Source organism: Alosa alosa, chromosome 7, assembly GCF_017589495.1.
Source record: "Alosa alosa isolate M-15738 ecotype Scorff River chromosome 7, AALO_Geno_1.1, whole genome shotgun sequence".
Classification (NCBI taxonomy): Eukaryota; Metazoa; Chordata; class Actinopteri; order Clupeiformes; family Clupeidae; genus Alosa; species Alosa alosa.
Window position 1 is genome coordinate 14015250 of NC_063195.1, and position 25719 is coordinate 14040968.

Genomic DNA, 25719 nt, shown 5'->3' on the forward strand with positions numbered 1-25719 from the left:
TACTGAAGTGTCAGGCCTATCTCCCTCAATTAAATTGAAATGACATGTTTTGTAGCCTAGTTTGTTGCAAACCACCCCAGTTATAAAATTGTTTAGGCTACCTTTAGGAAAAATGACACAATGTAAATTTAATAGTCAATTTAATAAACACTGCATTAGCATTTTTCTTTCACTTAAGTTCCACTTAAATGTTGTACCTGTTGAGAAATGACTAAACACCTTATATACTTATATAATTATATTATATATATATATATATATATATATATATATATATATATATATATAAACCTTATTGAAGTTCAACCAAAGATCCTTTAAGTTCAACTAAACGGACTGGTAAAACACCATCATTAAAATGTTCCAAAAGTCCAACCATTATAAAGGATATTGAATAAATATCTACCTTTTTAGACATATTGATGCATTTGCGGTCATCTCTTGAATTCCCTATGGCTAATGCAGGCTTGTGGTCATTTTCGGCAGATTGCGTGGTTGCGAATTGCTCACAATGCTGAAATGTGCGCTCAGAAAACAAAATATTTGCTCAGTGCTGAAAAAAACATTGAAAAGGACTATGCCTGAGTCTTGAGTTGTGGTTTGGTGTGGTCGCTTTTCTGTTATTGTTTATTAACAGTGAGTGTAAACATTTAAAGGTACACAATGCAAGATTTTCACCTTAATATAACCTTTGCGAAGCCAATTTGATGGTAAACAAATTCGTAATAGGGGAATTGTTCACCTAGTATGGTCAAACAGCATAGAGCGAGTCGCCAATAAGAAAACCAGCCATGCAACTTCAAGAACAACAGCCTGAAGACATCTCACGAGAACTGTGAAACATTACCTTGTCAGTAGATATAGCTCTTAGGAGTTTTGCCTGTTGTTAATACTTCACCTCCACAACAAAAGCATTTTCATTGTGAAGTGTTTTCCCTCGTTTTCTTGCAATTCCCACATAACATTATACACTAGGCCTAGGTTAGCCTACATAAAAAAATAAATATTTTTTTCTATATCTATGACAAGTTTGAACTTTGTTACTGATGGGCTCATAGGTGGAATAATTTTATTATTGTACGGTTCTGGATGATCACAGTCAAATGGCAGCGCCAGCGTCAGCTGAACGAAAGTTTACACACTAATCAAGCCCACAGTTGCGTGTTAAAACTTCCAGCTAAAGTAGATCTATTGCAGAGGGAAGATAGCCTAGTGTGAACTCAGAGAGTTGCCTCCTAACAAAGTGAGTGTAGCCTAGCTGATATCAGAGCGATAGGCTACATCTACTGCTCCTTTGCTACATGATGAAATATTATCAGATGAGTGACAGAAGCACCGGACATTAATCAGCAGGCCCCTATGAGAAACGTTGGTCTGGTTCCTCTGGTACCCTGCGGTAGATGACGTGAAAAAAGCTGGAATTGCCGGAACGCATCCCTGATAATAACTTCTACTGCAACATATGAATGGAAAATAAAAAAGAAAGATTTGCATAAGATAAAATCAAATTGGTGTTTTTAAAAACAAGGGATCATGGAGAAAAAAGAAGACTGGATGAACTTTGACAAAAAACCGGATGAACAAAAGTCAACCCCAGAATTTTGTGAGACCTAAGTGCGTAGGCCCTGGTTGAATTGATGTGGAATGACCCTTATGTAACATGCTATTTTGACATTAACATTGTAAACGTTCTCTAATAAAAGTGAAAAGCAGTTTGCAGTAAAGTTAACCAAAATGTCATCTATCGTAGGAAAAACATCGCGAGCAGCCTATGATAACATAATTAAATGCTCAGCGGGCCGGATTAAAGTGTGTTGCGGGCCGGATCTGTCCGTAATTTGTAGGCCGTTGTTTGCCCACCTCTGTTCTATAGGCTTTTACTTCCATAACTGTAAGTCGCTTTGGGTAAATGTGTCCGCCAAATGAATAATGTAAAGGTAAATGTGAACTACTATGAACACTGGGTGAGTTGTTCTATAGGCTTTTACTCATTTAGGCTTTTAACTAATATAGTTAATGCACTTAACTTTTTTGAAACTATTGCCCTTGATTTGATTTCCTTATTTCCTTATTATTTGCTTTTGTTTATAGCCTGGCTAACGCCAGACCTCATCTTATTAAGATGGGGTCTGGGAACATTAGATCATTCGAAACATGCATTATTCTAGCTATATTAATGGCATAGTGCATGCTATTTCCATAACCGCGAGATAAGCGCTTTACCATGACGTCAATGAGTTGTTAACAGACATGAACCAAGACATATAGCCCAGCAGCAATCTATCTAAAATAACACCTACTTGAAGTACCATTTATGATATGTTGTCAAATATTGAAATTGTGGGAAGTTTACATAATTTAAGCTGTATGTTTCATTCGTCCCCCATGCTGTTTCATTCGTCCCAGCCAGGAGGGACGAATGAAACAAAACGCTCGTTCGACTTCTCCTTAAATAACTCTTGAACGGTTTTGTTCAGAGCTGTAGATGCAACTGTATTTGACAGAGGATAGATGTAGGTTGCTAGAGACAACATATTAACTTTCAGTGTTTTATGATGTCTTTGTAAATTACATTTAATTAAGAAGTGTTTCATTCGTCCCGGTTCTCCCCTGCTGTGTGTTCACTGATATTCACTTTGAAAACTGGTTCTCTTTAGGTGGAGATTGTTTTTTCATGTTCTAGTTCTGTTGTCTTTTACGCTGTACAATAAATGTCCATTCTGACACTTCTGCAGACAGCCCATGAGTGTTAGCTTTCATTTGATACCTTTTTATGTATATGGTCTTTGTGGCTGTGGAGATATTCAACATTTATTGTTGGCATGTCGTGTTGAGCAGGAAACCAAAAAATTGGTCTGAAATTGCTTGTACAAGTCACAAAAAAAAAAAAATCAGCTTGACAACCACCCTAATATCTGACCTATGGGTGTCTTCTACCTAAAAAAAAAAGAGGGTGACAGCTTGTACCAAAACATGTCTGTAAAAGTCTTAACGGAAGCCCTTTTCAAATTTAGCCCCCTGACTATAATGCATTGTTAACCACTTTATTCACCCTTACCTGTTTACCATTGCCTGAACTGCACAGCAAAGTCTTCAATATGCAGCAGTGGTGTTGTGCCCATACCATTAGGGTGGGCATGTGCCTGTCTGCCCAAAATCACAAGATTTTTTTTTTCTCCTAAAGCGGTACTTCATCTCAACATTTTGTTATTAGCTATTCAGACTGCAGTTAACTCATTTCTCCTTCGGGTCTCCCTATGCAGCTGCATTCAGCTGTTTGAGACCTTGTTCTGGTTCTGAACTGCTATTGACTGATATCTGTTCAATAGGTGTGTGATTTTGTCCTTGAAAAAGGGTTTTAAAAAAATACAGCTCAGCCCAGTACCTATACCCAAAAATATGGGTTGCACAACGCCCCTCTGTGAGTGTATTGTATCCTCATAAGACCCGACAGTGGAAACTTTCACTTCCACTTGCACAAGATCCCCCTTTAACAACAACATATTACAAAAGAATAGCTTGTGCCAAACGTGAAATGTACGCTCATATATGTGTGGTTGATTAATCAAAAACGCTCACACATATGAGCAGCCACACATTAGCCAATCAAGTTTCCGTTTTGGAGCAACTATTGCCCAAACCAGAGCGGTTTCGGACCAGAAGAACTCGTGAACGGTTTTGTTCAGAGCTGAAAATGCAACTGTGTTTGACAGAGTACAGAGATGTAGGTTGCTAGTGACAAAATATTAGCTTTCAGTATGGTACAGGTACGATGTCTTTGTAAATGACGTTTAATTACAAAGTGTTAAATCCATCCTGGTTCTCCCAAACAAAAATGCTGTTGCTGAGGTAGACGTTTAGATTTCACCACCACATCTGTTATAGAACATATTGACAGTGAAATAGCTTTAAAAACGACCAGAAAACTATGTTAAGGCAATTGTAGAGAAGAAGGATGGTTCAGGTGTTTTTCCTACAGGATTCACCCCCCTGTATTGGTTGAAACACGCACCATAATCACATCCCAATGGAGCAGTATCAGACTCATATTCTGATTACCGTATTTTCCGGACTATAAATCGCTCCTGAGTATAAGTCGCATTAGTCAAAAAATGCGTCATGAACAGGAAAAAAACATATAGAAGTCGCACCGGACTATAAGTCGCATTTATTTAAATGTATTTCACAAAATCCAAAACCAAAAACAGAGACTATGTAACTGGATTATTGAGGCCAAAAAGATTAATGTTAATGAAGACGAAGGAGTGAAGGCAGCCAAGAGGAGGGCAGGAAGGTCATTGCAAAGCAAAAGATTCACTGAAAGAAAATACCATGTGGTACACCAAAATGTATCTAAAATGTGGAGAATACAATGCAATCAAGCATTTTGGGCGATGTGGAGTGGAGTCACAGGCTGGCAGCAGATTAAATGCTCACAAGAGAGAAAAAGATGCAGTTTTAGATGTGACTGAAGCAAGCCAGGCGATAGGCCTATAGGCCCGACGGTAATTGTAAAGCAATTTACAAAAGATTCACTGAACAAAAATGCTGATATGATACATGAACATTTTGCTAAAAATGTGGAGAATGCAATGCAATCAAGCATTTTGGGCGATGTGGAGTCACAAGCTGGCAGCAGATTAAATGCTCACGATAGAGAAAAAGACGGTTTTAAAAGGATGTGACCGAAGCTGAGGCAAGCCAGGCAATAGGCATATATGCCCGACGGTAATTGTAAAGCAATTTACAAAAGAGTCACTGAACAAAAATGCTTATATGGTACATGAAAATTTAGCTAAAAATGTGGAGAATGCAATGCAATCAAACATTTTGGACGATGTGGAGAGACAAGCTGGCAGCAGATTAAATGCTCGAGAGAGAAAAATATGCGGTTTTAAAAGGACGTGCAGACCGAAGCTGCAGCAAGCAGGTGATATTTAGAAATTTATTTCACAAAATCCAAGACTAAGAACAGACAGACTATGTAACTGAACACATTGAGGCCAAAAATATTGAGAATTCTACAGGGAATCTTGAAGACGAAGGAGTGAATAGTGGCAAAAGGCAAGCCGAAGGCTGCTGACAAGTGCCCAACGCTATTGTAAAGCAATTTACAAAAGATTCACTGAACAAAAATGCTGATGTGGTACATTAAATTTTAGCTAAAAATGTGGAGAATGCAATGCAATCAAGCATGTTGGACGATATAGCGTATTGGCACAAGCTGGCAGCAGAACAAATGCTTGCCGAGAGAGCGAGAGAAAAAAAGATGCACATTTAAAACCAGGACCTACATTTCAGCACGGGATTGCTCATAAATTATTACTAAGTATTGAGCATACTAATAAAAGTCCCGCAACGCTAGCCATCATAATGCGAGAAATTCCCACACATTTTACAGCGCTGTCTGACGTTAATCTAATAATGGAGCGGCCTGAAAGCGGACCAACTCTGACTTCAATTGAACCCCATGCAGAGACACACACACGCGCGCGCAGGACCACTTTGGGGGTGCCTCTCTCTCTTTGCTCTCTCTCTCTCTCAGCAGGATTTGTCACCGCTAAAGTCAAATTATTATAGCCTATTACGTGCTTCTACATCAACAGCTATCGACAGGCAAGGAAAACAAACGTTTAGCGATCAGGAACCGCAAACACAGAAGCATGACAGCCTATAATATAACGCGAGAAAACATGGATGTGTTCTCCATTTGAGGAACGTTATAATCGATTGCGGACGTGAACAGACAGCTAAAGACACGGAGCGCATAGTAGGCCTACTTTCACTTTCTGTGCATATTCACGTGAAAGATCATTAGTAGCAAAAAAGCGATCAAATATTACATGGCAGTGAGTTTTGTTTTCAAATGTTTTCATGCATGTCCAGATAACAGGTGAGGAATGTTTAGGGGACAGACTATCGTGAATCCTGAATTTATGGCTGGGCAAAGCACAGCACCTTTATTTGGACCATGGCTTGTAGCCTATTCGAGTCAGCTATAGGCCTTCATTTCTTGCGTTTTACTGTGAGACATAGGCCTATACTTTTCGTTTGGAGCAGCATACCGGTAGGCTATCAATGGCATTGGCTCACTATTAAGTTTCATGTATGAAAGAGTGTCGGGATGTCCATCCGCTTATTGCGAGATAAGCCTAAATTTAGTTATTTTTTAAATTATGCATGATTTACTTTTTTATGAAATTGGTAGGCCAACCAACAATATAAATTATTAAGAAGAGCTATTTTATGAGTTAAATTGAAACAAAATTATACTGGCTTTTATTTGTCTGAATCTGAGGCCCAGCTATAAATAGAATCCCGGCAGTAATTTGAGGATTTAAGTATGCACGTGTGTTTCACAACTTGTGCATTTGAGAGCACTCTCTCAAGGCTGTAGACGATAATGTTTCATGTAGGGTTCATGTCAGTTAATATAAATTAACATTTAAAAACATGTTCAATTATATAATTTTTTTCATATATAAGTCGCACCTGACTATAAGTCGCAGGATCAGCCAAACTATGAAAAAAAGTGCGACTTATAGTCCGGAAAATACGGTAGAATTTGAGTATGACCACGTGAGTCTAAACAAGCATTATTTTATTCTATAAAACCTAATAATATTTTCTGTTTATCATCAAAATTGTATTTTACAGGGTACCCGCGGAGTCTTAAAAGTATTAAAAAGTATTCAATTTAATTTTCCTAAATTAAGGCCTTAAAAAGTAGGCCTATTGAATTTCACCTCAAAGTCTGGAATTTTTTCACGGAGGTCTTAATTTTTCAATTGATCAGTAGATTTAGTCTAATATCCTCACGTAGCGTAAATCAGACTCAAGGATTAAAGGAGGATTCCGGTGTGATATTGACCTAAAGTGTATTGAAACATGATACCGAGTGTGAACGTATGTCTCATAGCCCATCTCGGCTTGTCCCCCTGCACTCCAAAATCTGGCGCTAGTTAGCCGATGCTACCAACAGCTTTTTCAATAGTGGTGCTTCGGCATCGGGCTAGCCATGCAAATAAATCACTGTTTTACACCCATTTACAAGGCTCAATGTATCTCCACACTTCATTGGTAGACTTCCGAGGGCCCTGACATTTAAAACGAGACATTGAGAACTTTGAAAAAGCACTGGTAGTTTACTTACAAGACGATTAATACAGACAGTATCTTCACGAAGTTTAGCGTTTGCAGCCATCTTGAATTTAGTCACCATAAGTCGAGCAACGAGTAAGAATGAACAGGTATGATAAGGGATCAGATTCCAAAAATAATTCAGTGGAAATGCATGGATTCCAGTTTCTTCCAGTAGCAGCAACTGAACTAAAGTAGATATTCATAAATCCCTCTGTACATTTTTCAACATATATTATCTGAACACAATGAAAACCTAATTTTGAACCTGGCTGTATCCAATGCTCAGGTTTCTTGTTTTAAAATGTATGCAAATTAGCGCATATTTAATTAGATAATGCCTAATTTGCATATGTAAACATTAAATTACAGAAAACTTGTAATACATTTTTTTCTCATATTAATGTAAGTAATCAACTGGGTAAGTTTCATAGTGATATCTGCTTGTTAAACATTTTACCCTATTCACCTGTAGTGTCTCGCCTTAACATAAAATAATAATATCGCGAACTGTTGAGTAAGGGGGTCAGTTGTGTTTGTGACACACAGACAGCCTTGTAGCCTATTTTGCTTATGCCTCACTTTTAACGACAGTAGGTTGTGAGCGTATGTTGACAATAAATAACCATGCAATTAAAATAGTCAACTTAAAACTTTGCTATTATTAATGTATAGCACAAAACCATAACCAGTAGGCCCACCAGAACCTTGCATATTAGCGTCATGATTTGTGTGCGCCTATTTGGCAAGGCCACTAGCTGTCATGGATGCGTTGCTAAAAGAAGACACAGGTGTCAAACGTTAAAAAATAAATGGAGATGGGCGGCTGTTGGAAACGGGGGAGAACTAACAACCCATGGTGTAAAAAAATAAAGTGCCAGGGGTTTGCTTTTGCGCGGTTTGCTGCAAGAAAATTGTTTATGGATGCAATAGGAAAACGTTTTAGCACGCCAACAATCAGAACACCGCCATAAAGTTAACGTTCGTGCACTTCAGGACATCTTCCTTACCTGGTGCAATTAGCCGCCAAGACAGAGGTAGGCTACGTTTATCTATGGTTGACCGTTTTTGCGATCAGAAAGTAGGCTACGCATGTTCTTTCATAGCGCAACACGACCTGTCCCTCACCATATCGCAACCTCTTGTCAAGCTTATGTAGCCTGGGTAATTCTGCTGCTGCTGCTCATTTTCTTACACTCCCGTTACGTCACTAAGTAGGGTGAGGGTGGGCATTGACTAATTAAGTCACCTGACATTATGGGAGCGGGCATATCTATAGGCACCTGGGGTCCTTAGGTCAGTAGCGTTTCACACATCATATGTGGCTGTGTGAGTGGCAGTGGTTCGGGTGCGGCGTCAAGTTGAAGGTAGGCCTGAAATGTTTCCTCATAGACGTTTGTTGCGTTTGATTAAAGTGCGGCCATTGGATATTAAGTGGGTGTCTGTTTTGTTAGCGTGTGACTGAGCAGACGCCAGCAAGGCCGCTGTGAGGCAGCTCCACCAATGCTTGGAGGGGCGAGCTAATTGTGTCAAAGTTCTCCGTATGTGATCAAGGTACGCTATCTAGCACAGTAGTCACATTAGTTTGTCCTGGCTGCCTTGTTTGTAATGTGCTGCTATGTTTATCTCCCATCAGCACTTCGCTGGCTATTGTGGCCGCCAGCGAGGGGGAAGTGTAAACGTCCAAAAGCTTGTGCTAACTTTCACCGCAACAGGTATGTCAAGTTTACGGGAGTGTTTATGATATACCTTTGGGGGAAATGGGTATTATGTGTGAATGGCTTGGCAAAGGGGATGAGTAGGTGAATGTATCCTAGTTGGCTGTAGTTTTTAGCCCTAGCTGCAGTCATAGCCCAAGTTCCTTTTAGTGAAGGCTGATGGTCATTGCATGTTTGAATTAACTACGATGTATCAGACTGCATGTACCATGCTATATGTCATGCTGCAAAGTGTGGTAAATTGCAGTGTTTAATGTGGTTTGCTTTTTGTTTGATTGTGTTGTGTGTTTTTTTTAGATCCAGACTGCTACATGGTGTTGCTAAGCTGCTGTTCTCTACACTGTATGTTTGTATGACTGGTATGGTTCTTAGACTGTGCATATTTTACATATGTATTTTGTTTGCCTCTTCTAGCCTGTGGCTAGGTGTATAATAGCGTATAGGCCGTTCTGTGAGCCACAGGTTAGAGGGGCTTTTCTTTCCTTTTACCCCTGTCTTCCCTTGTCTTCCCCTTAAGGCCCTAAGTAATTTCAGATACAGTCGAGCCTGGGTAGTGTGAGGGGCTGCTGGATAGCGGGTTCCCTTAAAGTTCACTCAATGACTGGTTGTGGTGCTGTGTGTGAGCCTTAATGCCTTTAGTTAGGCTTTCCTTAGCGACAGAAGATTTGCAGTGCAGTGTATTGTGAATTCTTAGCGTGTATTACTTCAAGAAGTGCGGTCATCATTCACGTGTAGTAGTGAGACCTAACATCCTGTTAGTATTTCATCTCTCAGCCACTCGACTAGTCTAAACTTGATGGCTGTAACTTTCCCTTCCCCCCTCCATGTTTAATTGTTGACCAACCACAGCAACACCTAAAGTATTTAATAAAGACTGTATTTTTATACTTTTCTAAACACCTGTCTTTGTACATTCATTGGGATGGAGTTCCCCTTGCTCTAATATCAGACACTACTTATCTCAAGGGGTGGCGTAGTCAGCTGTGCATTAGGGGGTGCCACAATCATACAATCTGTTGCTGAAGACAAAAGTGCCCTCCAGATTGTCGTTATCAGATGCGCAGACCTCCTGCATGAGCACACACAGTATTGCTGCTCATTGGAAAACTGAGTTGTCTGTAAAACTCAAAATTACCATGTTTATTAAATGCGGATGAGGCAACCAATTGAAATACGAACAATATCTATATATATCAATATTGATTTTATAGATTTTACTTGGTGTTGAATTGTGTATTAACAAGAGAAAAATCTCCCCTTTAAACACTTTTGGCCTGAAGTAATTAAATAAGAGTAAGTTAAAGCCTTGCTACAATATTGCTGCAATAGAAAAGGGATGGTATTGAAATATTGTTTTGTTCATCAGGAAATCTCAATCAAGAACACTCTCAATTCGCCTTATTCACATGGCGGCCATTGGCGGCTAAAACGAGGCTACAGGGTACACAAACCATAGGATTGTTATGTTCTATACATTCACCTGTAGGTGGCATTAATTATATAGTAACTTAAGAGTACCCTGTAGCCTCATTTTGGTGTTTATTTGATGCTTTACATTGCTGTTTGCATCTTTTTGTACATTAAAAACCAATAGGTCGCGACCGCAAAAGGGGTGCTATCTCTATATGAACAACGTATGACTTATGGCCTGAAAAGTTCAGTCAAACGATTTTTTTTTTTCACTTTAATCAACTAGGTTCTATTCGTGTAAATTTGTCAAGGAAGCGGGACATTCAGTCACGTTACTACCACGACAAAGCTTTGCGTTGCCACTGCACTGCTGTCATGTTCATGTTGGCATGTTCAAACACTTGTAAATAGTAATTATTTGAGGTTTAATCTTACCTTTAATATTATTTATTCTATCCGAATGGGTGCGATGTAGGTATTAAATTCAATCTGAAGTGGTATTAAAAAGGTCTTAAAGTCTTAAATTTAGGTCTGACAATTCTGGGGGTACCCTGTTATGTTTTGTCATCTCAAACCCTTAAAATGCCAGGTGGCACAACCGTCCAAGCAAATTAAATAATATGAAAATTCTTAAATATCGAATTTAAAAGATAAGGGAATTGTAAATAAATATGGAGGCATCATTTTAAAGAAGACCTTTCAAAATAAAGTTTAATAGCTATTAAATTGTTTGGAAAATTAATTTTAAAAAAAAAATTAAAAGCACTTTAGTAAGTGGTTGCAGACCCAGCAATCCAGCAATCTTAAATTTGATCCAGGCAGCTGAGGGAAGCCAGTGGAGCTCAGTGATCAGCGGGCTAACTTGCCATTTTTTGTTGATTGAAAATGGTCCGCAGCGTTCTGGACCATTCATAGCCGCTTTACTGCACACGCTAGAAGGCTCGTAGGGAGGGCCGCGTTGCAGTAGTCAAGGTGTGATATAATTTCATACAAAGGGTGCCAGGCCTAACTTATTATCATACAGTGAAAACTTGATGGTGCTACCCTACATGTCAGGAGGCAAAAGGGCGGTAAGGAAGTAAGAAAACGTGATGGTCACTTCTGAAATCTCTGTAAATGTATGTTGTGAATAATACATTCATGTATGGTCTTGAATTAATACTTGTAATGTCTTGAAATACTTGTAATACTTGTAATGTAAACAGTCTGATAATGGTTTCTTTATGATCTAATACAGTATGTGTGCATAGTTGTAGACTAAGAAATACACTGTAGTCTGTATGTGAACCTCACACCCATGTTTTCACACCAAATGACCCATGGACTGCAGGCCGGATAGGAGGGACAAGCATATTCAGATTATCCATCATATTCAGGTAAAGCACGATTACTCTTGCCTTCTCTTTCCTTTGGCTGACTAGGCTCTGTCCTGCCTGTTCATTTTCTTCTGGAGGAGGCCTTGCTCTCTCAGGAAAAATACTAATTTAAACAAAGAAATAGTACATTAAAGAGAACAATTGGTTGAAAAATGTGTTGTACCTCATTATTTTATTAAACAATATACTTTTTGTTTAATTTATTTAATTTAATTTGTAAAGTATTATTATTATATTATTCACATTTTAAATGAAAGTTGGATGTTTGATGTTACTTTTCATACCAAAGTCAACTACAAAATAATAATGACACTCAGATATACTTAAAAAAACACACAAAAAAGCTTTAAAAGTATTTGGTGGTGAAATATGTTGTATAAAAACCCATGCAAATGTTGCACAGCTATTAAGACGTCTTTACTGTCAATTACTGTCTTTACTGTCATACATTCTGTCAATTTTTAAAGATTATGTTGAAATAACATAATATCTAGTTTATAACACATTCAAAACAATATTTTTTTTACAGAATATGAAAGCCGGGCTTAGCCAAAACCACAACCTTCCTGTTTTTATACAGACTGTTTTCTCTCACTCTCATTTCCTCTTTTCTAAAACAGACGCATCTTCAAATTCCTTTGCTGTTCTCTGAGTCATCAGGTGGATTTGGTTGGTTCTAAGGTGGTTGCAGGGGAATAGACCTCTGAAGTTCGCCTATTAAAAAGTACCAAAAAAAAATGGCCATCTTTGCCCATATAAGGAGATCCAGTTGTTAATTGAAGCTAACTACCTATGGCAAGTTGCATTGCAAGTTAGCTCTGGGGTAGCAAAAATCTAAGTGTGCCGCCTTCACGTACCAGAGATCACAGTATCCACTCGACGGCAGAGGACAAAAGTGTGTTCAGGAAAACGTCTGCATTTCAGACTTTTTCATCCCCGCCAGAGTTTAAAATATGCGATAATTCAAAATCCCCATGTTATTTTCCCATAGGTAGGCGAACTTCAGAGGTCTATGAAGGACTCTAACATAAGATGGTTCACGCACGGTCTAAATGTATAAGTAAGTAAGTGCTCATGGGCACTTCAGCCGTTCCTACCTGTCGGGGTTCGAACCGGCAACCCCTCCGGTTAAGTCCGAAGCGCTAACCAGTAGGCCACGGCTGCTCCATGTTGATGCATGTTGACTGGAGATGTTGTGTGTGACTGAAATCTGTACAGTACAGTTGTTGTGTATACACAAAACAATCTGTTGACTACAATGCTATTATCTTTTGTTTTCTTTATTTAGATTTTGGTTCAAGAACTTTATATTTGAGGGTTTTGTGTTGAGGGTTATGGGTAAAAAAGGTTGACATGAATTACTTATTATTTACCACAATGACCTAAAATGAAATACGTTCATTACTGCTCAATTGATCAAGTTCTAAGTGGGGGTGGATGTTACGCTTGATGTTACTACTCTGATACTAGTGAGAATATTCGGTTTAGGGAGAAGTAAGTTCATGTTCATGTGTGTTTTTAAACATAAAAAACTAGGGCTGTCAAAATAACTGATTAATTTGAGAAAAAATAACTGATTAAAAAAAAATAACGCAGATTAATCGATTCTGACCTTTGACCCTGAGCCGTTGTAGTCGGTAGTCGATTGACAGGCCTAATAAAAACATTAAACATTACCTTAGAGATTAGACCTAAGTCATCAAGTCATGGAAAATGGTTACTTTAACATCACTGTTTACATCACCACAGGTATCAGGTATCTGGCAAAAGCAATATGTTGGTCCAGTTTGTTGTGTACTTTGTGCAATTTCAATCACGAATGAAAAATGGTCAATTTGATGTGGGTCCTTTTACTGTGGCAATGTTACTTCCTGTGTCCATACTTAGATATTGCCACACATGTACCCACTGTTTGACGGTTGCTATGCATAAAGGAGTTGGTTATGCAACTTGTCTTTGGTACAGTTTGCAATACTCAAAGGGGTACACTGATCTTTTATTTGCATTGAGTTGAGTGTGTGTGTGTGTGTGTGTGTGTGTGTGTGTGTGTGTGTGAGAGAGAGAGAGAGAGGAAAGGGAGATTTCACTGCACAGTAATTAGTTTTTTAAGAGTTACTTATGAGGATAAAATTGCACAGACATTCAAATTGTGTTTGACCATGTTTGACCAATCGCGCTGGATTTCGAAAAACAAAAGTCGACCGAGTGCAAGTTGTCACATGCTTAAGTTGCAGTAGATGTATGGGTAATGAGGTCATTTGACAACTTTGGGCAATGAATGTAACCAAAAACGAATTGCATTACCCACAATTCCGTGCCACGTATAGTTTCAAAACCGGAAGTGGGATGAACGCGCAGCTTGGAAAGTAAATGAGAGTCTGAGCGAGCAGAAAAGGTTGTGAACCGATTCGTAACAAGTAAATCGATATAACGACCGGTTCATTTCAGTTTTTTTCCGATACGGGGCTTCACGTATCGATGTAGCCGTATCTTACACGTTAAAAACGGATACCGATACGTATCGGTTAATCTTTACACCCCTAGTACGTACTGTCTGTTTTATTGGGGAGACCTTAGACAATTCTCATGCCTGACATGACAATAAAGTCTATTATTGTTTATTCTATTCTATTCTTATCTAGCAGATACAAATGACAGAAAAATGAAACCGGCATAGCCAAAACCACACAACAACTGCTCTCTCAATCTCACATCCTTTTTTTCTAAAACAGACGCGTCTCTCTGTACTTTTACTTCATGTTCCTTTGTTGCTCTATGAATCACGGCCTAAATGGTGATGCATGTAAAATGGAGATGTTGTGTTTGACTGAGTGAAGTCTGTTCAATAGCCTACTACAGAGTGCCCCATTGTTGCATACTGTATACACAAAACATTATGTTAACCAAATACAACACCAAGGAAAACTGCTGTTTTGTTTTCTTTATGTAGACTTTCAACAATTTTATGTTCGAGGTGTTGTGTTGAGGGTTATGGATAAAAAAAGGTTGATGTTAATTGTCACATAAGACATACAAAATTCATGTTACAAATCACAATTGCATCCCCAAATTGTGCAGCCCTCCTCAAAGAGCATACTAAGATACAGGAAAGTGACTTCTAAAATGCTTAGTTGTGCTATAATAACTGTTGATTTTACAAGATATATTACCTTCAAAAGTTATGGTGTAGACAGGCTGCAGGATGCCTCCACTGCATTCCTGCATATGTTTTGTAAACATTGTATAAATATTGTATACATATTGTGAAATATTTATCTACCAAAAAGATCTGATATTTTTGACTATGTACCTGTTTTTAAGCTGTTTCTATGTTGTATTGCTTGTTGCAACAGTTTAGTGCATTTGTTCCCAAAGACTGGGTCGTGACCCAAAGGTGGGTCTCAGGAGATTTTATTTGGGTCGCCAGATAGCCTAGTGACAATTTATGTTGTGTAATACCCCTAGCTTATTCCTAGGAAAGCTAACAGCTTTCTATTAGGATCTAGTTCAGTGGTCCCCAAACTTTTTCTTCCGAGGGCCAGCTCACTATGCCTGGCTCTAAGAGAGGGCCAGAGACTCGGAGTATATTAGTACCCATAAATAGCTTAGTGCTGTGCTGTGAACAACAGCAGTCTACCTAGTTGAATATTCCATTACATTTAATCATAGGCTACTGCAATGTAATACCATTGTTAGCTGTGTTTATATTGCAATCATGCCATATCAGTGTAAAATGTAGCTCAAATGAAATAATACTAATAAAAAATAGCATTCCCAAAAGTATTAGCAGGGAGTCCCAAAAGTGTATTTTATTCAAAATGTGTGAACTCTGAACTCTCTGTCTTTTCATACACAGCTCAAGTTGTGAACAAGCAATATCCTACACATAATACGTTCTCAAACTATGAGAGTTTTATGAAGTACTGGCAAAAACATCTGAAATGACCACTTTCACTCACCTGATGAGAACTTTGTGAATTTGTATGAACATTTGAACGAGTGAACAAAAAATAGAAATAATTATCCCAGAAAGTCCCAGAAATATGACTTGAATAGAAGTTAGTTAGTTAGTAACAATTAATTGATACACTTGTAGAATACTTTGAGCACTGATGCAGTCAGCATAGGCCTCTTACATTGTTTGCAGGTAGGCCAACCAGGGATGGATTACTGCACGGGCCTACCCAAGGGACCCCCAAGCCCCCCCCCAACAATTAGTGGGGGGCCCTCAATACATCTGGGCCCAGGGGCCCGAAAGTTCATAATCCGCCCCTGAGGCCAACATTTCATTCAGTTTTCGATGGCAAACGTGAAACAGCGCCAAAACAACCACCAGTGGACAAAAATACTATTACATGTGTACTGTTAAGACTCGCCATAGAGAATGAATAGGGGCAATTACGGAGGTTATAGTTTGACGATGTCATACTCCCATGCGGGCCAGATGCTATATACCATGGACATGTTTTGGGGGGCCACCCACAATGAGGTGGCGGCCCGTATCCGGCCTGCGGGCCATAGTTTGGGGACCACTGATCTAGTTTGTTAACTACCACAGTCAGGAGTTGGCTCGCGATAGTCTGTCATTTTTAAAAAGTGGGTCCCCAGAAAAAAGTTTGTGAAACACTGGTTTAGTGAACACATGAAGGGGAGTTTACACATATTAAAAATGAATGAAAAATCCTTCCTCTTTGTGTGTGAGTGAGTGTGTTATTGTAGCCAGACAGGGAACACTAAGACACTTGTATTGACTGTAAAAAATGAGCCATACAGCTATTGTTTGTTCATAAAATCAAACCACAGTATTTTTCCAATAAATTACAGCTGTCACATAGTCAGTAAATTTTGACAACCTGTTCAATTGTTCAATCATCTAAAGACACATATTATGAATCACCTCACCTCATTTTCATAATGTTTCTTTTTTTAACACATTTTTCATAATGTTTCTTTTTTTAACACATCACCTGAGTTTCGTTTCGGAGGAAGTCACATGACTAACGCTAAACAGCTACTGTAAGCCTTTCAGGCTTGTGAGATGAGAAAGGTAAGAGCTAAGAGAGACTACCTGTTCAAACACGCCATGGTCTGGCATAAAACCACTTTATGTATGCCACCTCCCACTTAAGCTCAAAAGAGAGAGAGAGAGAGAGAGAGAGAACTCTAAACGTACGACAAAAGTGACAACGAACCCCCAACTGGGCAACTCAGGTAGCAACATCTTCCACAGTGTCCCACTGTTTGTTATCAAGGCGAGTCGCTTATTTTCCAACAGCGCGAGCTCGTGCACAAAGCAGGAAATTCACGTCCATGGATTCCAGGAAATGTTATGGCGATTTTAACCAGTTGTCAATGCATGCGAAGCAAGACTATAGGCCAGGTATAATTTCTTTGCAAACGAAACCGATACAGTGACTACGTTTGAATTGGGAAGTGCTGCTGGGGACATCATTGGTGTGCATCTTGTCTTGACAGTTTCTGGAGACATACATTTTAAATTATTGTAACGTGGAGGGTGAATAGTCATAGTTGCACAAGAGACAACTGGTAACCAACAGCTTCGTAAAAAAAAAAAAACATGGTAAGACATAAACTCTCATACATTTATTTCATCAAGGAAGTGTTTGTTTAATTGCAAAACAAACAAACAAACAAAAAAAACATTCCAGACGCTTTTTTCTCTCAACGTTTGATTCTTATCTATTTGCACATGCATTTAACATCTCTTAGAGTTGGATCCATTTTACTCTGGCTTTTTAGCGATACGCATAGGCTAACCTGCCATATTGGACACACCAAGCGACAGAAAACGTTGGCTACTTCACCTGTTGCACATCTTGTGGTAGGCCTTAAACATTTCCACATTGAAAGTGGCTCTGTTCTAGCCTAGTCTACATTTTTGTTGGTTTTGACAAAACTCAACTAGGACTAGGCTACATCTGCACAGTTATTTCGAACGTTTCAGTGTTTCAAAAACCCGCTATTCGCCCATCACTGCACAGAACACGAGCCTGGGGGTCGAGTGAAGTGTGCTCTATTTCTCGTGCTCTATTTCTGTGTGCGTCGGGAAGGGCAAACAATCCGACGATAGGGCACATGCACAAGCTCAAAGTTCAGTAGTAGAGTCGTTTATGGAACACTTACAGATAGCAGGTCTACTTTATGTATGCCACCTCCCACTTAAGCTCAAAAGAGAGAGAGAGAGAGAGAGTGAGAGTGAGTTAGTAGGATCAATTTCTCTCTGTCTTTGAACGCAAGGAAACACAGAAAATAATTTATTATCTTTTGTGTACTGCAAGTTGCTTTTACCTACATACTGTGTGCTGAAGGCATACACTACATGTAGGCCTAGACCGTAATGGAGTATTTTGGATGTTGGAGAATTGGAGACGCTGAAGAGACTTCCGGACATCTGGAATGCTTAATCGTGGTCTCTTTGATGTGAGCGTCTCTGACCACACAGGGCTCATTTGCTTTTCACTGACAGGCATTATTTCTCCTTCTCCCTCTCACCCACTCATCTCCATCTATCTACCCATCTGTGTATTCTCTCTCTCTCTCTCTCTCTCTCTCTCTCTCTCTCTCTCTCTCTCACACACACACACACACACAAATAAAGAAGTTAATGTTTAAGTACATGGGGTCTTAGAAAATCCTTTTTTTTACCATGGTATCAAATTTGGCATCGAGAATCATGTGATTCTACTGGTATTGGCACCGACTACTGAAGTTTTGGTATTGTGACATCTAGGTATATGACTAACAGATTCCTTACTAGAAATCAATAACAATAATCAATTAAAAATAGACTCAAGCCAAAGTATATCATACCTGGCATAGATTCAACTACCCACACACACACGTGGGAGTTCTGAGAAGCAGAAAAAACTCCAAGACTCCTCCTTGCTTATTTAGCCAACAAGAACAAAGACATTATGAATATCATATCAAATAGAAATGTACAATCTTTCGCACTCTTTTTTGTCAATGCGAGAATCCTTCTACTGTTTTTAGCACAGTAGCCTATATATGCAGAAGCTGGCCTTACACATCCACACACTTACATGAAAATATGTACAAAAGCTGTTTGACATATGTAAAATCTTTTTTCCATTTCATATGTCAGTGTCATCTAAATGTGGTGATTGAAAGATATTTTCTCATATTATAAACAGACATGAGACCAAAAGAGAGAAATAGGGTGTGTGTGTGGGGGGGTCCACATCAAACACAGTAAGGAATGGAAGTCCCCACACGCCACAGTCTGCTGAGACACCGGATCTCCTTATATGGGAAAAGATGGCAGCTCATTTTGTAGGCGAACGTCATTGCTTCATTGCTTTTCGGGTTGGAGAATGAAAGATCTTAAGAGTTTGGACATTTAGCCTAAAGTAATATTCTGCGTAATCAATTTAGTGAGTGACTCAGAATAACCAGAATCCTTAAAAGGAATTGAGTTTACCAGCCCTACCAGTATGGGAAAAACTAAAAGTCACACACCGGTCATTATCGGAAAATAAGTCCCTTCAGGACGAAGCAACAGACGGTTGGTCCTGTCGGACTTATTATTTTCTTTTCTATGTAGGCCAAGACGCTTGTGAAAGAAGGTATGCATCTTTCAATTGACAAAAAGGTAAATTCCCAAGTTCACATTAAATTTGTTGGACATGAATGTCCACATGGACTATACATGAACTCTACAACGTACGACAAAAGTGACAACGAACCCCCAACTGGGCAACTCAGGTAGCAACATCTTCCACAGTGTCCCACTGTTTGTTATCAAGGCGAGTCGCTTATTTTCCAACAGCGCGAGCTCGTGCACAAAGCAGGAAATTCACGTCCATGGATTCCAGGAAATGTTATGGCGATTTTAACCAGTTGTCAATGCATGCGAAGCAAGACTATAGGCCAGGTATAATTTCTTTGCAAACGAAACCGATACAGTGACTACGTTTGAATTGGGAAGTGCTGCTGGGGACATCATTGGTGTGCATCTTGTCTTGACAGTTTCTGGAGACATACATTTTAAATTATTGTAACGTGGAGGGTGAATAGTCATAGTTGCACAAGAGACAACTGGTAACCAACAGCTTCGTAAAAAAAAAAACAACATGGTAAGACATAAACTCTCATACATTTATTTCATCAAGGAAGTGTTTGTTTAATTGCAAAACAAACAAACAAAAAAAAACATTCCAGACGCTTTTTTTCTCTCAACGTTTGATTCTTATCTATTTGCACATGCATTTAACATCTCTTAGAGTTGGATCCATTTTACTCTGGCTTTTTAGCGATACGCATAGGCTAACCTGCCATATTGGACACACCAAGCGACAGAAAACGTTGGCTACTTCACCTGTTGCACATCTTGTGGTAGGCCTTAAACATTTCCACATTGAAAGTGGCTCTGTTCTAGCCTAGTCTACATTTTTGTTGGTTTTGACAAAACTCAACTAGGACTAGGCTACATCTGCACGTTTCAGTGTTTCAAAAACCCGCTATTCGCCCATCACTGCACAGAACACGAGCCTGGGGGTCGAGTGAAGTGTGCTCTATTTCTCGTGCTCTATTTCTGTGTGCGTCGGGAAGGGCAAACAATCCGACGATAGGGGACATGCACAAGCTCAAAGTTCAGTAGTAGAGTCGTTTATGGAACACTTACAGATAGCAGGTCTACTGTCTGTTCTCTTACATGTCAATAGTTGGCCTTGAATAGGAGTTGGGGATTTCCATCTGGTAGCCTAAGCAGCTATGTTTTCCATTGGATGGTCATCTTTAGGCTTTAGGTCAGGGGTGTCAAACTCATATCAGACAGTGTCCGGACTTGTTGGAATGAGACCTCACGGGGGCCGTCATTGTCGTGGACATTATTATTCTTCTACATTTGTATAGGAGTGTTGATAGATGCTATACCTCTTTACTATACCCACTTATGAGCAAACTAGTACAAGTCATGTACTGCTGTCACATACCGCTGTTTTCCTTTTGATATACAGTACCCTACTTCCATGTCAGTTTTTTCAGCTACTTCCTTCTTGAGGATGGTTAATTTATCATATCATAGAGATATTGCTTATTACACAACTGGATGTGAATATCTTTTTTTTTCTCTGGGGGCCGCCTGAATCCTGCTGGCGGGCCTGATCTGGCCTCTGGGCCTTATGTTTGACACCCCTGGTGTAGGTCGTCTTCATCTTTGTATGAGCTAGAAATAAGCAATCTGGCATGGCAATTTTAAACCAGCTTACCCAATACCCATACTCAGATTTAAGACTCAATAGAATTGAGACAGTCAACACATAACACTGGCTTTAGTGTCAAATCAAACTGAGAGCGCAAGGATACGATGTATGAACAGAGGTAGACAAAAATCAATGAAAATCAATCAAAGTATGGCTTCTTGGAGAAAAAAATGGAACATTGAACGCTTTCCATTTATAGGCTATTAATTAATCTACATGTAAAAGTCTAAAGCAAAATGCAAAGCCAGGAAATATTTTGCTTGGTCCTGTTCAACCAGTATCAGCTGTCGGCATTCTGCAATGTAGGCTAGGTCTGTAAGCAAATCAAGAATGTAGGTCTGCAGGCAAATGAGAGGAATGATAAGCGCAATGCCACTCCATACAAGCCTTTTGATATATGATTTTATAGTTCTATTCTGTACTGTATGTTGTACTTCACATCCAGCATAGAGAAATGTCAAAACGGTGTAATGAGTGTTATTATTGTTTTCAGCAGGTACCCAAAATACCATTCGATGTAGAGCTGGAAAAGAGTTTTATAACGATGTGAAAACCATTTGACTGTGTCTAAAACTGAGGGAGATACATTATTCATTATTAGGCCTAATTTCCCTTAATATTGATCCAAAACACATGCAATTTCATTTTCATGACTTTCTTATGTCCGAATCATCAGCATTCTAAGTTTCATTCAAATCTGAGGTGATGCGGTTCTAAAGTGTGATGATTTCACACAGAATGACCCGGCTATATAACAGGGCAGCAAAAAGTAACATTTTACAAGATATATTGTGCATTTTACTAAAACCACTTTCTTCTTTTTCTTTTTCCATTCACAGTCACAATAATGGCAATGAATTTACTGAATTGCTAGCCGGGTTCGGCCTCTGGGGACACAGAAACATACATTCTGGCCAAACCCACACAGAAAACATGTCTGAACCCAAGTACAGCACGTTGATTGTGAACGCTATTGATTCACTACGGGCTAGTAAAACCAAACCAGACTTTAAGAAGATATGTGGAAGGGTAAAGAGACACGGGTTAAACCCAGATCGCACCCGTGCAGAACTGGAGAAACTGGTCCAAGAACAGAAGGTAGTAATTATAGACAGCGGCAACGGCTCCATCTCTTACCGGAACGCCGCAGATTTGCCGAGGAAACGCCAGAAAAAGAGTAAGCTCACACCAGACTGCAGTAGCAGCAGCGGGGATTCACAAGGCAAACGCGCCAACGACAACGGGGACAGCATAGACAGCTTCATGGATGAAGAGGAGTATGAAGACAAGGAACCCGAGCCTACGGGGGCGATGCAGAACTTTCACCCAAAAATCAATGAAAATCAATCAAAGGATGGCTTCTTGGAGAAAAAAATGGAACATTGAACGCTTTCCATTTATAGGCTATTAATTAATCTACATGTAAAAGTCTAAAGCAAAATGCAAAGCCAGGAAATATTTTGCTTGGTCCTGTTCAACCAGTATCAGCTGTCGGCATTCTGCAATGTAGGCTAGGTCTGTAAGCAAATCAAGAATGTAGGTCTGCAGGCAAATGAGAGGAATGATAAGCGCAATGCCACTCCATACAAGCCTTTTGATATATGATTTTATAGTTCTATTCTGTACTGTATGTTGTAATTTCGTGATCCAGCAAAGAGAAATGTCAAAACGGTGTAATGAGTGTTATTATTGTTTTCAGCAGGTACCCAAAATACCATTCGATGTAGAGATGGAAAAGAGTTTTATAACGATGTGAAAACCATTTGACTGTGTCTAAAACTGAGGGAGATACATTATTCATTATTAGGCCTAATTTCCCTTAATATTTATCCAAAACACATGCAATTTCATTTTCATGACTTTCTTATGTCCGAATCATCAGCATTCCAAGTTTCATTCAAATCTGAGGTGATGCGGTTCTAAAGTGTGATGATTTCACACAGAATGACCCGGCTATATAACAGGGCAGCAAAAAGTAACATTTTACAAGATATATTGTGCATTTTACTAAAACCACTTTCTTCTTTTTCTTTTTCCATTCACAGCCACAATAATGGCAATGAATTTACTGAATTGCTAGCCGGGTTCGGCCTCTGGGCACACAGAAACATACATTCTGGCCAAACCCACACAGAAAACATGTCTGAACCCAAGTACAGGACGTTGATTGTGAACGCTATTGATTCACTACGGTCTAGTAAAACCAAACCAGACTTTAAGAAGATATGTGGAAGGGTAAAGAGACACGGGTTAAACCCAGATCGCACCCATGCAGAACTGGAGAAACTGGTCCAAGAACAGAAGGTAGAAATCAAAGACAGCGGCAACGGCTCCATCTCTTACCGGAACGCCGCAGATTTGCCGAGGAAACGCCAGAAAAAGAGTAAGCTCACACCAGACTGCAGTAGCAGCAGCGGGGATTCACAAGGCAAACGCGCCAACGACAACGGGGACAGCATAGACAGCTTCATGGATGAAGAGGAGTATGAAGACAAGGAACCCGAGCCTACGGGGGCGATGCAGAACTTTCACCCCCAAATCTCAGTCCAATCCCTAGCCACAGCCACTGTGCTAGAAGATACAGAAGGAGGTTTCGCCACACGTAAGACACACACACACACACACACACACACACACACACACACACACACACATTGACCACAGCTGTGCCGTACACATGCATACAGGCAAACCAACACTCAGCATGTATCAGAGGTATGTTCACCTTTCACAGGGAAAAACAGGAACATGTGATCACATCCTGCACAAGCTATGCTGCAGCAGGTGCTTAACACCGGTTTTTGAATACACAGTATTGGTTTCATGCATTGAATATCTACATTTAGTTCATTTACCATGAAATAGAGGATTGGGGCTGGAATATGCCACAAATATGTGGTAGCAAACTTGGATAAGTTACTGTAACTCTAGTAACGGATGGAAAGCCAGTATCCACTGTTAGCTGCTGAGATGCTGCCACAAACTCTACAGGTGTAGGCTGTGTAGACGGGCCGCCGTGCTCTTTCTGTGTGCGTCAGGAAGGACAAACAGTCCGACGATAGGGCTCAGATGCACAAGCTCAAAGTTCAGTAGAGTCGTTTATGGAACACTTACAGATAGCAGAAAGACTAAGCTAATACAGACATAAACTGCACTCTAGTGGCTAATAAGAAAACTTTTGAAGACACAGCAACTGAGATCAAGGTAAAAGAGGTGCTGATGACACAGCAATAGACCTCTGAAGCTGGCCTACAAAAAGCTGCCATATATGCCAAAGAAGGAGATCTGGGAGATCTTGAGATTTTTTTCAATGGGAAAATAACATGGGGATTTTGAATTATCACACCTGTTAAACTCTTGCGGGGACGAAGAAATCGGAAATGCAGACGTATGCTCTACACAGTTCTGTCCTCTGCCTTCAAATGGATACTGTGATCTTCGGTATGTGAAGACGACACACTTTGATCTTTGTTACCCCAGAACTAACTTCCAATGCAACTTGCCATAGTTAGCATCAATTAACACCCGGTTTGCCTTATGTGCAAAGATGGCAGCTTTGGTTCCTTTTTGTAGGCGAACTTCAGAGGTCTATTTTTTTAGCCCATCTCTCCTTGACATTGAGTTCAATTTTTGACTCCTTGTGTTTCTTAATTTCCTTAAACAAAATACTCAGTCTTTTGTCTCAGCTCAAGTCCAATTTAATTTTCCAATCTTCTCACTGCACTGTCAAATTGTTCTATCCCTTTGCTCCAAAATAAGTGCAGTGGTTTGTCGCTCATTACACTAAAACCATCATCTTCCTTCCTCTTTACTTGCAGAAACAGGAAGTTACACCTGTACGTTTTGTGCGAAGCAGTACAAGTACTTCAACCCTTACCAGGAGCATATGGCTCTGCACACACCCCAAGGTAGGTGGTCTAATCTACCACCTGTGACAAAATGGCCACTTCAGATTGGTTGGTGTGAAAGTACCATCTCTCTGATTCATGGGAAATGTGTGTCTTCTCACAGATCAGTCATTTGACTTGCAGTCACCATGTTCACAACAGAAAAAGAATGTCAAGAAATACACCTCAAACCACTCTGATCGCAGGCCTCCAGGTAAGGCATACTACTGTACAGTTCTATCCCTGATTAACCTCTTCTCAATTTCTGGGAGAAGCTTCCGTCTTTTTGGAGATATCAATAGAAGTAATGGAAAGAGGTAATATTTGAATGTGAATTAGGTGTGGAATTCCTGAGAAGGCTCTCAAGCCTTAATATTAGATGTATCTTTCAATCTTCATTGGCCATGTCTCGTAGGTGGATGAATGACGTGAATACAATCCCAGTGATTGTCAAGCTTCTTACCAAATAATGCTGAACACAAATAGATATTTTGCTTCACGTTTCACCATGTACGACCATGTAACCGTCAAATACAGGACATCAATAAAGTTATATTTAAATGTTCCAATCATCATTTCCGTTAGGTGCACAGAGTTGGTGTTCGATATGAGACGGCACTATTGTGTTGAAATTTACACACTGAATGAGTAAGCACGCAGGGCACACACTGCATTAATGTGTACTGACAGAAGTGTGCCACGTGAGACAGAGTGATGGTCTACTTCTCTCATGGCACACTGCAAAAAACTGTTTATTTAATACAAATCTAATCAGGTGTTATTAATCTTATATCTAGATAATAAAAAAAAAAAAGTTGGTATTGTTAGGGCTGGGACAGTAACCGCAATACCGCGGTCACGTGACGCCTACAATGGGTCTGAGCTTGTTACCGTCATCACCGCAAAAAAAAAAAATCATTAAAAGATGAAGCTGACCTTTCGT

General features: G+C 39.6%; 2 protein-coding genes and 1 long non-coding RNA gene across 3 annotated transcripts in view; all 3 read left to right on the top strand.

The window, feature by feature from the left end:
* The first annotated feature begins 8423 nt into the window (after positions 1-8423).
* LOC125297053 lies at positions 8424-9706 on the top strand. The gene is made up of 4 exons (XR_007193929.1): positions 8424-8507; positions 8595-8694; positions 8777-8855; positions 9156-9706. It is a non-coding gene; the product is annotated as an uncharacterized LOC125297053 (long non-coding RNA).
* Positions 9707-19012: 9306 nt separating this feature from the next.
* The window catches only part of LOC125297050 (NACHT, LRR and PYD domains-containing protein 3-like), a 29496-nt gene continuing 22789 nt past the window's right edge, over positions 19013-25719 (top strand). Inside the window, exons 1-4 of the mRNA XM_048247195.1 lie at positions 19013-19559; positions 22935-23491; positions 24708-24797; positions 24901-24990. Of these exons, the coding sequence (XP_048103152.1) occupies positions 23029-23491; positions 24708-24797; positions 24901-24990 (643 nt within the window). The 5' untranslated portion in view covers positions 19013-19559; positions 22935-23028. The remainder of the gene's footprint in view (positions 19560-22934; positions 23492-24707; positions 24798-24900; positions 24991-25719) is intronic.
* Positions 19250-22275, top strand: LOC125298257 (sterile alpha motif domain-containing protein 1-like). Its single transcript, XM_048248959.1, has 2 exons — positions 19250-19277; positions 21729-22275. Exon 2 carries the CDS (start codon positions 21823-21825, stop codon positions 22273-22275), a length of 453 nt encoding a protein of 150 aa, XP_048104916.1. The 5' UTR covers positions 19250-19277; positions 21729-21822.